This window comes from Balaenoptera borealis, assembly GCF_965194805.1.
Source record: "Balaenoptera borealis genome assembly, chromosome: 10".
NCBI classification, from domain to species: Eukaryota; Metazoa; Chordata; class Mammalia; order Artiodactyla; family Balaenopteridae; genus Balaenoptera; species Balaenoptera borealis.
The window spans coordinates 52,041,243-52,055,985 of NC_138874.1; the positions used below are offsets into that span (position 1 = coordinate 52,041,243).

The 14,743-nt window shown below is 35.4% G+C and overlaps 1 protein-coding gene across 5 annotated transcripts in view; it reads right to left on the reverse strand.

The window, feature by feature from the left end:
• CTNNA3 (catenin alpha 3) overlaps positions 1–14,743 on the reverse strand; it is a 1,737,547-nt gene that overhangs the window by 51,709 nt on the left and 1,671,095 nt on the right. For all 5 annotated transcript variants that reach the window (XM_082408616.1, XM_082408615.1, XM_082408617.1 and 2 more), the window contains one exon: positions 9,450–9,584. In XM_082408616.1, coding sequence (XP_082264742.1) covers positions 9,450–9,584 — 135 coding nt within the window. The remainder of the gene's footprint in view (positions 1–9,449; positions 9,585–14,743) is intronic.

Here is a 14,743-nt window from a genome sequence, read left to right on the forward strand (position 1 = left end):
TCATTTAATTCCAAACCTTAGTTTAAGAGATAGATAAAGAAACCCAAAGAGATTAAGGTCTAGACTACAACCTGGGTCTCCTAATTTGGAGTCCAGTAGTTTTCCCTCCTGTTAACTTCTCATGTTCAAGATGAAGAATATGTTCTGGTCAGGCTTTCTTAAAAATCTGAGAACATTAAATCATCATTTTTATCAGTTAATACTGTGTTCAAGTCAGTGTTTTCCACATCTTTCTATTAAAACCATTCCTTATCTTTGGGAGATTGGGATTGACATATATATACTAATATGTATAAAATAGATAACTTATAAGGACCTGCTGTATAGCACAGGGAACTCCACTTTGCTGTACAGTAGAAACTAATGCAACATTGTAAAACAACTATACCCCAATTAAAAAAAAAATTCCTTATCTCTTGATATCCACAGCAACTATCCCAGCTGAGTATACCAAGACCACCTCCTGCCATTTTGCCACCAACCCCACTCGGACGCTATAGAGCTTACTTTCAGTAGTGATGGAGTAAAGAACTTGAGAATCAGATTCTGGCCCTGACTCTGCTGTTAGATACTGTCATGCACTAAGGCAAGTCACTGAAAGTCCTTGACTTATTTCATTGTTTGTAAAGCTACTTCGAGTTAGATACTTATAACATGAAGAGATTATAAGATTCCTTCAAGTGTTATTACAACCAGATGCATAGCACAATCAAGAAAATCTAATCCATTGTGATATCAGCTTACCTAAATACCAAGAGAATTTCATAGACTACTTGACTACATTGCAAGGAAAAAAAAAAGAAAAAGAAAGAAAAGAAAAAAAGAAAATACCCCCACACCTTTTCTTGTTTTTAAAATATATTCTTTGAATTACTAAGGTCTATTACTTCCATTTGCCTCCTATTCAGCATTAAAAACAAACTGAAAACTCCCAACATTCTTGAGAGTTAAATTTATTGGCCAGGTGTCTTCTTCCTTCTCTTTACTTTTTCTCCTCGCCCTTCTCCCCTTCGTCATTGCTTTCATCTCTCCCCATTCCATTTCATACATCTCTTGGTCCTTTTTTAAATCTCTAAATACTCCAGTTGATTTTCCAAATCTTCTTTTAGTTTTCCCAATGTTCTTGATGACTACCAATGATTGCAGCAGGTTCAGAAAGCTCATTAACTAATTCCCTTAATGTCTTAACATGGCAAGCACATTAACCTACTAAATCATTCTGTATGTAATTCATTGTGTGCGTTCTGCAGGCCCTAGTGGCTCTTTCAGTCAATAGCTGCATTGTTACTGTTCCCTAGCATTCCTAGTTGAGTGTGCACTGCCCCCTGACTTCAGCTAAAGCTGAATTGCTGTTGTTTGGCAAATTTTCCATCTTGCTGATCTTTCCCCCCCTGACTGAGTAGTTTTATTATTTATCCAATTTTTAAAATTGTGGCTTTGGCACACCTGCTCAGGGTAAGACAGCACAATTAAACACATTAAAGGAAATGCATAAAACATGGTGATTATGTAATTAATCAGCTTGAGGTAGTATAAAAAATTGCTAGCCTAGAAGCATAACACTTTGGGAAAGGGTAATTTTAAGAATTTAAAACCATTTTAATTATTTGATTTTTTTCTCTTAAATTCATATATATATATATATATATATATATATATACAGGCTAGAATATAAGAATATTTATTTCTTTATAGCAAGACTCCTTTCACAAGGTAAAATAGCTTCCCCACTTGGCACCATGCTTAAGGACACTAGAGGAACAACTGACAGAGAATTTATTGGAATGCCCATAGGTAACCCAGGTACATTTTAATCTTCGTAGAGTTATATTTGTAATGTGTTCCTAATTAGTACATTAATAAGTCAAGAAGGCTATGGAAAATGATCTGCAACAGTATGTTTAATTACATGGTTTCACTGTGTTTTGCTATCATTTTTTTCAATTAAGCTTTTATATATTCCCCCTTTTTGTGAGAGAGGATAGCCATTGGAAGGCTTCCTTTTCATGTGACTGAAGCATAAAATGAAGCTGAGTTAGTTTCCATAATCCAGGCAATGTCCTGGAGCTCAGCTCTGGTAGAATAATGTCTAGCACACAGTATATCTGATTACTATCTCAAATCATTGGTATTAACTTCGATTATTTTCTCTTCTAAGCAATACTGAAAAGTCTTTGAATATATGGACATATTTACTTTGTTCTTTTGCTAAAATAAAACTGTGGATAGAGCACTCAAGTCTTAATCTTAATGGGAAATTACTGCTCTCATTTTACCAAAATGACTGTATCTAAATGTTTTTATATCCTCATTCATCTGTATCTAAATGTTTTTATATCCTCATTTCTCTTCATTTATCTGGATCTGTTGCTCAGGAGAAAAGTTCATTTTTTCCAAATCTACACTTTCTACCTGTTTTCCTAATTCCACTCCTTCTCCCCTGTTTAAGATTTTATTCTATCAGTTACAGTCTTAATCCTTATAGATTCATTCCTTTCTGGTTCTTGCTCTTTACCTAAACATTTGCTCAATTACTACCATTTAAAAAGTACATAAGTAAAATGCTAACCAAAAAAAAAAAAAAAGGGGGGGGGAAGAGTAATAAGAAGAAGCTTCCAGCAATTCCATTTGCCCAAGTCTGTCTCAGTCTCTTCCCCACCCCCCACTTTCTCCTTCCTTTCAACTACAAACTGCTGGAAAATCTAGTGTAAGCTACCATCTTTTCTCTCTTACTGCATACTCAGTATTCAGCCCACTATGGCCTAATTTTTGCTTTCACCATATTACTGATCCTGCTTCAGAAAAGATGTAAAGATACCTTATAAATGTAAAATCCAATATGTGCTTTAAGGCTCAGTTAACCTGAATTTTCTGTGTTTCTAGTTACTGGCTATTGTATCTTCAATCATTCAAAAATATTCATGGACTTTATAGTCTAAAGGAGAAAATGTATTAAAAAGTAGATAATTACAATATATATGAGTACTGCTGTGACTTTTGTCTTAATACAGGGATATGGTATAATTGCTAGTTGTCACCCAATAACTATTCTCTCTTCGTAGAAACAAAACTCTGATTTAGATAGGGAAAGCAACATGCCTAGATTAAAACACACAGAAACAAACAAACAAATTTTACATTTTGTGGTGTCCTTTGCAGTTATACATAGCCATATAACTGAAGTCTTGGCAATAATATGTAAGAGAAAGCATTTGCAAGAGACTTAAAAAAGATTTAGGAATGTTTGCTTCTGTGTCTCTTCATTTTTACTGTCTGGAATACAAATGCCATAGCTAGAGTTAGAGAAGCCATATTTTGATCCTAATAAAAATGGAAACCAGAAGCCAAGCATAATAAAGCAGAAAGACATAAGAGCCTGATTCCCTGATGACTTTGTGAAGCTGACATTCAGAACTGCCCATTATGGATGGATGGATGGATGGATGGATGGATGGATGGATGGATGGATTGATTGATTGAGATAGTAAACTCCCAATTTCTTTAAACAGCTACAACTAAGTCTCTGTGTCTGATACAGGCACATTAGAATAACATGTGTAGGAAAAACATTCTTTCTGGATCTCTGTCTCAGCTATTTTTGGTCTTATTCAGCATACTTTCACTGGATGATCCCATCTATTTCTCCTTCATACCTCTCTCCTCATTTCCAAAACCATATACCCAACTTCTAGACTTTTCTCCTTGGATACCTCTTAGTCGCTTATGACTAAGTCACTTATGACTAAAACCTGAATGAGCTGCCTTACCCTTCTTGATCTGCTCTTTCTTCTGTGTATAGCTTTTGGCTAATGATGCCACTTCTAACTATGAAAGCTACCAACTCTCAAATCATTGGGGGTAAGTCTTAATTCTTCCTTCGTCTTCATCCTTAAAATTCAATAGATCATTGATTCTAATCATTCCTACCTCAGAATTTTTTCTTGCAAGGATACATGCATCTCCATTCTCACCAAGACTGCCTTAACCCAGGTTCTCACTGTTAATGCTCTTGGACTTTTAAAAAAAATCATTCCTAAAGAGTCTTCTATCTTCCAATCTCTCATCTTTCCATCTATCACCACCCTGTTAAAATAAAGATGTAGCATGCAGATGCACACACACACACACACACACAAACACAAACACACACACAGGAATATTATTCGGCAGTAAAAAGGAATGAAATTCTGCCATTTGCAAAAAAAACATGAATAGACCAAGAAAGTATTATGCTTAGTGAAATAAGTGAGATAGAGAAAGGCAAATACTGTATGCTATTACATACATGTGGAATCTAAAAAATAAAATAAATGAATAAATATAGCAAAACAGAAACAGACTCATAAAGACCAAACTAGTGGTTACCATCGGAGAGAGTGAAGTGGGGAGGGACAAGATACAGGTAGGGTGTTAAGAGGTACAAACTACTACGTATAAAATAAATAAGATACGAGGAGTCTCCCAAGGCAATAGAAATAAAACAAAAATAAACAAATCAGACCTAATCAAACTTACAAGCTTTTGCATAGCAAAGGAAACCATAAAAAAAACAAAAAGACAACCTACAGAATGGGAGAAAATATTTGCAAATGATGTGACCTAAAGGGCTTAATTTCCAAAATATACAAACAGCTCTTACAACTCAACAACAAAAAAAAACCCTTTCCAAAAATGGGCAGAAGACCTAAATAGACATTTCTTCAAAGAAGACATAAAGATGACCAGTAGGCACGTGAAAAGATGGTCAACATCACTAATTATTAGACAAATATAAATCAAAACTACAGTGATGCACCACCTCGCACTGGTCAAAATGACCATCATTAAAAAGTCTACAAATAACAAATGCTGGAGAGGGTATGGAGAAAAGGGAACCCTCCTACACTGTTGGTGGGAATGTAAATTGGTACTGCCACTGTGGAGAACAGTATGGAGGTTTCTCAGAAAACTAAACATTGAATTACCATATGATCCAGCAATCCCACTCCTGGCCATATACCCAGACAAAACTATAATTCAAAAAGATACATGCACCCCAATGTTCACTGCAGCACTATTCACAATAGCCAAGACATGGAAACAACCTAACTGTCCATCGACAGATGAAGGGATAAAGAAGATGTGGTACATATATACAATGGAATACTATTCAGCCATTAAAAAGAACAAAATAATGCCATTTGCAGCAAGACAGATGCAACAAGAAATTATCTTACAAAGGGAAGTAAGTCAGAAAGAGAAAGACAAATACCATATGATATCACTTATATGTGGAATCTAAAATATGACACAAATGAACCTATCTATGAAACAGAAACAGACTCACAGACATAGAGAACAGACTTGTGGTTGCCAAGGGGGAGGGAGAGATGGAGAGGGATGGACTGGGAATATGGGGTTACTAGATGCAAACTATTACATTTAGAATGGATAGACAACAAGGTCCTTATGTATAGCACAGGGAACTATATCCAATCTCCTGGGATAAACCATAATGGAAAAGAATATAAAAAAAAGAATATATATGTGTATAACTGAGTCACTTTGCTGTACAGTGGAAATTAGCACAACATTGTAAATCAACTGTACTTCAATAAAAAAAAAAAGATGCAAGGATATATTGCACAGCACATAGAAATATAACCATCATTTTATAATAACTTTAAATAGCGTATAATCTATAAGAACATTGAACCACTATGTTGTACACCTGAAACAAATATAATATTATAAATCAACTATACTTCAATAAAAATAAAATAAAAGGTTAGGTATGAACTCTTTAAAAAAATGTTAACTTCCGAATTCATATATCGGTTTATGCCCGTTTCAAACTTCAACTTTTTCAATTACTCTCAATTGCCTATAGGATAAAGTTGAAATGTTGTTAGTGATCCTTTTGAAACAGCCTCAGTTTCATTTAAAGCTTCTCTTCTATTTCCCACCCCCCTTAACACACACCAACAGACCAAGTACAGTTGTTTGCAATCACTTCAGACTGTTTGTTATTTCCATAAAAATCCTTATCTTTCCCTATTTCTATCTTTCTACTTCAGTTGTTCTATCTAACTCAAATCCTTTTCCCCTCCTTCCCTCATAAATATACAGCTTTTTTGTTTTGTTTTGTTTTTTTACCTATTAATCAAGGACCAAATTAGAGTCAAACCACTTTCTGGAGCTTTCTCTTGTTCACTTGCCACATCAGTGGAATTAATTATTCCTTCACCTTTTACCATATGCTTTTGTTCATTCAACTATCATATGGCCTATTACATTATTTTGAAGTCATTTTTTTATATCTAGGTATATTTTATGTACCTTAATTTTGCACACATTTGAGGATCTTAAAGGAGGCTTTGCATCTCCCAGATGTTCTCAGATGCCTGGTACTGAGAGGATGCTCAACTCACGGCTGGAGTTTTGGACTAACTACACTTTGGTTTCGTTATAAATAAAATATGTAACTTCAGGCTAAATGCTTGCAGATAGACATAAGAATCATTGGAAAATTATTTTAATTAAATGGTCTATTATGAGAATGATTTCAAATTCCTTTATGTTATGAACACATCTTCTTTATCCTAAACCCTGACACTCCAGACCCAGAATACATTCTGCCCATTCACTCCAGAAATGCATTCCATTCATACCTATTTCTTTCTAACCAAATATATTTGTTAAAAGTAATGTTTCATGAACCTGATTTTGGAATGCAAACTTTGAAAAGTGTAGTTTTGAATACCAAATTTCTGTAATTTTTAATGGGCTTCCCTGCTTTACAATCAGGTTTATTACTTTTCAAAAGACCTCATAGAAAAATGATGGCTTAGATTAGAACTTCTTCTCAATTTAAAGAAGAAAGAAGATGAGAACTCAGGATCACAGAGAGAATAAAGCAATTGTGCTTTGGCACACACAAATTAAATGCATTTTAAAAGCTTTCGAGGATCTACCTGCAAGCAGATGGCAGTACGGCATGTAAAAGGGTGCATGACATGCTCTCTTTCTTCAGATTTATTTTTTCTAATGGAAAATTGTGGGTGAAATGATGACAAAATAGCTTTGGATTTGCAATGCTATTCTTCATTTTATATAATGACAGCTTTTAAATTGTAAATCCTGGATTCTAAATAGCTCATGCTTAATCTATCTGTAAAATATGTAAAGTTCATGAATTTGAATCGTCATATCAAACAGGAAGGGATAAAAACTCAATTTGTACATCTGGAGGAAATTATATTTGGAGGGACAATTAACAGTAATACATTTTAACATAATGTATAGGCCGAACTTCTATCAACATTTTTGAAAGCTTAGCTTCAGGCAACATGAAGAGGTAAATATATAATTGGAAAAGAAAATTCATATGGACTTAGACCTTGTGAATGATGGTGAGTGTGTGAAATTGAGAAAAGTAAACAGATGACAGGCTTGGGTCTACAAAAAAATATATTTTTTACACATTTAAAGTAGTATAATGGGGACTTTCCTGGTGGCGCAGTGGTTAAGAATCCACTTGCCAATGCAGGGGACACGGGTTCGAGCCCTGGTCCGGGAAGATCCCATATGCCGGAGCAACTAAGCCTGTGTGCCACAGCTACTGAGCCTACACTCTAGAGCCCAGAGCCACAACTACTCAGCCCGCATGCCACAACTACTGAAGCCCACACGCCTAAAGCCCATGCTCTGCAACAAGAGAAGCCACTGCAATGAGAAGCCCGTGCACCGCAACAAAGAGTAGCCCCTGTTCGCTGCAACTAGAGAAAGTCCGTGCGCAGCAAAGGGGACCCAACACAGCCAAAAATAAATAAATAAAATAAATGAATTTTAAAAATATAAAGTAGTATAATGTTAAGTGAGAAAATGAAGACTGAGTGTCTAATAATCCAAAATAAAGATACAATATTTTAAAATGTTTATATACGTATATGCATTCTGTTTGTATATATGCATACATGTAGTCACACACGCATTCATATACCCACACACATTTCTGTGTGGATAGACAGTGACTACTTAAAATGCATTTTCCTTTGAAAAATGATAGGGAACCAATATAGCACAGGTTATGTTGGTTTGCATTACTGTTTTTGCAAAATTTGAATATCAAGGAAACTAATTTTTTATCTCTAATAATTACTTAGACACAATTTCCTAATTATTCACTTTTGATTTTTGGTTTTCAGTTTCATCATAGATTCAAGCCTGTCCACCTGAACAGAAAAGGCAAGACCTCTGAAGGTAAACCCCAGGTCTGATATTTACTACTAGAAACTTGGGGAAGCTATTTAACCTTTCTAAATTTCTTTTTTTTCAAGTTTTAAAGAACATAAAACAAACAACTAAACAATCTATCTGGCATGTTATTGTGAAGATTAAATGAGACAAAATATAGGCAAGAGATAGTCAGTAAGGATTAGTTCCCAGCCATCTACCCCTGATGGTAATTCTTTGCTTTCTTTTTTTTTTTAAGCCAACTGCGCAGATCGCGGGATTTAGTTCCCTGACCAGGGATTGAACCTGGGTCCTTGGCAGTGAAAGTGCAGAGTCTTAACCACTGGACTGCCGAGGAATTCCCTTTGCTTTTGTTTTTGCAACTATGTTCTTTTGAAAAATGTTAGTTCATTGGGGAAAAGACCAAAGTCTGGCTAAAGGGCTCCCAGACTTACACATTTATATGTATGCTATCATTTTAAAAAATTTGTCCTCATGAATATAAGTTCCTAGAATGTTCATGATGTTTCACTTTAACTCAAATTTATAATCTTGGTCCATGTCCTTCTCAAAGTCACTGATAACTGAATCCAATATAGACATCAAATATTATTTTATTACCATACCCACTCTAGAGAAATGATCTACTGTTATTAAAAGATGAGTAGAAAAAGTAGACATTATTTCTACCATGTTCATTTTATAGCAATTTGAAACTCAGGGTCACCAAAGAATTTATGAAGGTCCCTCTAAACCTATTTACATTCTATCATATTCTACTGCTACAATTACATCTGGAGATAACAGTTTTCAAGACCTGAATTTCTATGATATAAAAATGAGTAATGAGAAAGCAAATATTAATTAATAGTAATAAAGCAATTATTTCATTGATTTGCAATTACATATGCACTTATTTTTATAAAAAATTATAGGATTCAATTCAGAAAACCATGCTCTAAATTCACATCCATTTCTCATACAAGGGGCTTACAAAACCTGATTCACTGTAAAAATCTCTGAAGTAAATAAAGACAAACTATACTGACTTAACATTTCTTTAAGAAATCTGGCAAGATTTCTTGCTAGTTTAGTTTCATGCAATTTTATATACTCCAGTTGAGTTTTTTCTAACCTACATGGCCCTAAAAGATTTGGTGGGGTAAGGTGGGGTGTAGCTTCTTTGTTTCAAGCATCTTCCACATGTGATGGGATAAGTCTGGGGCAGTACTCACCGCTGACATGATGAGCTCTCCTCCCAGGTTCTGGATCTCAGCTTTAACTTGACTGCAGATTTTCAGCTGGTGAGAGTAGAATTTAATCTGTTCCAGGTAGGCCAACAAGTCCTGTTTGCATGATGGATCTGGGCACTAAACATGCATGAGATAAAAATGGAAATAGCAAAACAAAGAGTAAGTAGATCAGAGCAATTAAATATTGAGATTGCAAGTATCTTATAAGGCACTGACTTTATTTGCTTTGAGTCCCATTTCTCCCACCAAGCCCATGTAGATTCTGATATGCTTCCACCATTAGAAGAGTTTCTTCATGTTCCAACCTTAACTACTTTAGCATAGACAGAAGAAGCAGTAAAGGAATTTCCAGACATGAAAAGGTACATGAAATAATTGCCTTTAATTTATGATAAGGTTAGAAGCCTTAGATTTCATTTTTAGGTAAATCTGAAGAAGTATTTAAAATGCAATTATTCCCTTCATCTAAAGTTTCTATTAGAATACTCCTCGAGACCCATAGTTCTGCATTGTCTGTCCTTCGTTATTTATATGGGCATTAAAAACATCTGCAACAAAACATATATTATGTTCTATTACTTTCAGCATTTAATGTTTTTAGCTATTACTGACAAAAGAAATCATTTCCACCTTAGCTAACAGCTGTGGATCTACCTGGAGCCAAGAAAGAGGCAGCATACATGTTTTAGAGATGTATTAACTTTCTTTACGAAAAACAGTCTCCTACATTATGTTAGCTTCTCTAAGGAATTTCCTGGAGTAGAGCTTTGTGCTTAATCATACCATGATAAATATCTGTGGTCAGTGTTTAATGTTTGTGTTCTTTCTCCTATGCAATTAGAATAGATTTTTTAAAATCCCCGATAACTTAATTTCACTTTAAAAACATTCATAAGGATATAGAAATATGAACTGTAACTTATATGCAAAGATATTCACTGCAGCCTTACTTACACTAGCAAAATTTGGAAATAAATATTCTATAATAGTGAAAAGACTAAATAAGGATACATATCTATATAATGTGATATTATACAGTCTCAAAAATTAATATTTTCAAAGGAAAATGTTTTGGGAAGGTAAAAAACCACAGCATTTAAAATTTCACATACTATCTCAATCAAAGTATGTAAAAAAATGTGTTTAGGGCTTCCCTGGTGGCACAGTGGTTGAGAATCTGCCTGCCGATGCAGGGGACACGGGTTCGAGCCCTGGTCTGGGAAGATCCCACATGCCGCGGAGCAACTAGGCCCGTGAGCCACAACTGCTGAGCCTGCGCGTCTGGAGCCTGTGCTCCACGGCAGGAGAGGCCGCGATGGTGAGAGGCCCGCGCACCGCGATGAAGAGTGGCCCCCACTTGCCGCAACTGGAGAAAGCCCTAGCGCAGAAACGAAGACCCAACACAGCCATAAATAAATAAATAAATAAAATTTAAAAAAGAGATAAGCAAAACATTCTCTCTATAAATTTGAAAAAAAAAAAAATATGTGTTTATGTTTGTGTTTAAAACATAGCGGGAAATAAATATGTGAAAATGGTAAATAAACATGATATAACTAATATTTTTCACTCTCTTCATATTTTACATATCTTAATATATATTACTTACATTATATTATTTCTATAGTAATAAACATGTTATTATTTTAAAAGCTTTAATTCTAATAGCCAAAAATGAAAACTGAAAAGTAGGATGAAAGACCTGAAAGTATTCCATGCATTTCTGCTTTTACATAGTAGTTAATAAGCTGGAGTGTTGTTGAAAAATTCCTGAGAATCTTATTCTCTTTTATATTTGCTAAATAGACTAATCTACGTAGCTCCAGAATGTGTGGACAAGATGAGAACATGTGACTTTTGAGTAAAATTTAGTCAACAAAGGTAGCAAAGATATAAATTCTTCTGCAGAAATACTATCAACCTGCTAGATAGGCACGGACAGATGACATGACACATGATAACCAGCCAGAGAAACAATCAGATAAGAGGATAGAGAGACCTTGATATTAAGGGCGTTTCTCAAATTTTTAACACAGAAGAAGGGATACTCCCAGAAGTCTCATCAGGAGGATTAAACTGTAACTAAGTAAGAAGAAAGAGAAGGAGAGGAAGGAAAAAAAAAGGAGAGAGAGAGAGAGAAGGGAAGAGGGGAGGAGGAAGAAGCAAAAAACAAGTAAAGGAACGGATTTCTCCAATTTACGCATGAGAAATGAGACGTTTAGAAAGCATAATAATTTTCCCAGGATTGAAGAGCTTATGCTAGAGCCAGTATTTGAATCCATATCTACTTGCTTTTAAATCCATTTTATTTTCAATCGCTGAACTTAGGAGAATTTGGAGTGAATTTTTTTTTTTAATCACAGATTACCATGGGTTGCATAATTCCAAGGAAAAAGAGAATTTATGGGAACACTATGTCTATTTTGAAGTGAAGATTGCTTAGATTTTTTTAAAGACAAAAATTAGCTATCTAGAATTACCTATAATGATGACAGGCAAGTCATCTCATTGTTTTACCACGACAGGAAGTTGATCTTTATTAGGTACTTCTTATGTGTCAGGCACTGTGCCATGTCCTTTACATGCATAATTCTAAGTTAGTATTCATAGTGCCATTTTACTGAGATCTAATTATTGTCATTTTGCATATTTGCAAGCTAAGTTTTGGATAGAATTTATGATTTGCGTAAAGATTTGAATTGAGTTTTCTCTGTTTCATTCACTGCACAATGATCTCTTCTATATGACATTCATTCAAAACATTGCTTTGTCTATCCTGAGTAATGAATGGTCTTATCTATTGTTTGTTCTTATGGATGGACTCAATGATAATCTTTGACACACACAGTGTTCTATCTGTCATATACTCTCCTAGGTGCTTTACCTATATTAACTCTTTTAATAATCACACAACTTCATGAGGCAAGTTCTATGCCTCCTTCTCTATGCCTCAGTTTCCTCCTTAACAAAGGAGGAAACTGAGGCATAGATAAGTTAATTGACTTGCCCAACTGAGAAATAGTAAAGCTGGCATTCAGACTCCCATGATCTGGCTCCAATCCTTACCTCTAAGGTCTAGGAACAATATCAGTCTTCCTGCCAGTTTTATCTTATATATAAACAGTAAATTGCCACTCTGATTTGTAAATTGGTTGCTTAAATTGACACTCTTATCTGTATATTGTAGGTAGGATTAGTGTGAATTTGTTCCTTAAAGACCAGCACCACTATATAACTTCTGATAAAATCAAACTTGCAAATTAATAATTAGATTGTTAACTGATAACCAATGTTGCAATCACCTAAGTTTAAGCAAAACATACAGTCTCTCTCAAGACACTTTCAAGGCCATGCTAGAAGAGTCTAGAATTGTGTTAAGCAAAGAGTGAGTCAAATGAGTAGAAAATTTGAAGTTGAACTTTTGAAATTAAAAGTTACTTGACCCAGATTTACCCTTCATTCCCAGAACTGATGAAAATGTTGGTTACACCTAAAGGTGGTAGCTTTATAAGTGAAGTATGAAAAACATACTGATTGATAAATTCCATACTATAAGACTTGTTAAAGCCGTCTTTTCTCTTGACATTTGGAAAGTCTTTCTGAGTCACTTTTAGCTGCCCAGAAGCAGAACCAGCAGAACGAATCATTCCCACTTTAAGAATGCTCTTCTGCTATTGGCCAAACCTCCGTTACTAAAATCAAATTATGTTTTCCTCACCTTTTATATTTTTACATAAAGCTAATTGAAAAAGTTTGGGACCTAGATTTCTACTGGGTGGGCCAAAAAAGTGCCTTCGGTTTTTTAAGTAAAAAATAAAAGACACATTTTTCATTTTCACCAAGAACTCTATTGAACAACGTATTCACCCTTTTGTTCCACTACCTTCTGCCATTTTTCAGGCAACTTCATAATTCCGTCTTCCAAAAACTTTTTATCTTTTTGAGCAAAGAACCGTTCCAGGTACCTTTTACAGTCTTCCAGGGAATTGAAATTTTTTCCATTAAGAGAATTTTGTAAAGACCACAATAAATGGAAATCCGAAGGTGCCATGTCTGGTGAATATGGCAGACGAATCAGAACTTCCCAGCCAGGTGTAACAGTTTTTGCCTGGTCATCAAAGAAACATGTGGTCTTGTGTTATCTTGATGGAAGATTATGCATTTTCTGTTGACTAGCTCTGAATGCTTTTTGTCCAGTGCCACTTTCAGTTGGTCTAATTGGGCGCAGTACTTGTTGGAATTAATCATTGGGTTTTCTGGAAGGAGCTCATAATAGAGCAGTGGTCCCCAACCTTTTTGGCACCAGGGACCAGTTTCATGGAAGACAATTTTTCATGGACGGTGGCGGGGGGGGATGGTTCAGGTGGTAATGTGAGCGATGGGGAGCGACAGGTGAAGCTTCACTCGCTTGTCTGCTGCTCGCCTCCTGCTGTGCGGTCCGGTTCCTAACAGGCCACAGACAGGTACTGGTCTGCGGCCTGGGGGTTGGGGACCCCTGTAATAGAGAACTCCCTTCCAATCCCACCATATATACAACATCACCTTCTTTGGATGAAGACTGGCCTTTGGTGTGGTTGGTGGTGGTTCATTTCACTTGCGCCATGATCTCTTCTGTTCCACATTATTGTACAGTATCCACTTTTCATCACCTGTCACAATTTGTTTTAAAAATGGAATGTTTTCATTACATTTCAGTAGAGAATTGCACGCAGAAATATGGTCAAGAAGGTTTTTTTCGCTTAACTTATGTGGAACCCAAACATCAAAGCGATTCACATAACCAAACTGGTACAAATTACTGTCAACACTTGACTTGGATATTTTGAGTATGTTGGCTATCTCCCAAGTGATATAACGTTGATTGTTCTCAGTTATTGTTTTGATTTAACTTCAACTCTACCCGACCGTGGAGCATCGTCCAGAGAGAAATCTCCAGCACAAAACTTCGCAAACCACTTTTGACACGTTCAATCAGTCACAGCACCTTCTCCATACACTGCACAAATCTTTTTGTGCGTTTCAGTTGGGTTTTTACCTTTCTTGAAATAGTAAAGCATAATATGCTGAAAATGTTGCTTTTTTTCTTCCATATTCAATATTAAAATGGCTACACAAAAATTCACCACTTTTGATAAGTCTTTTTTTTAAATGCACACTGATATGACAGCTGTCACCTATGATCTAACAAAATTGTTTCGAATGAAATTAAAGACTACTAAGTGCTACTAGAGCCATCTTAAGGAAAAAACCTTTCGGCCCACCCAATAGAACATTCA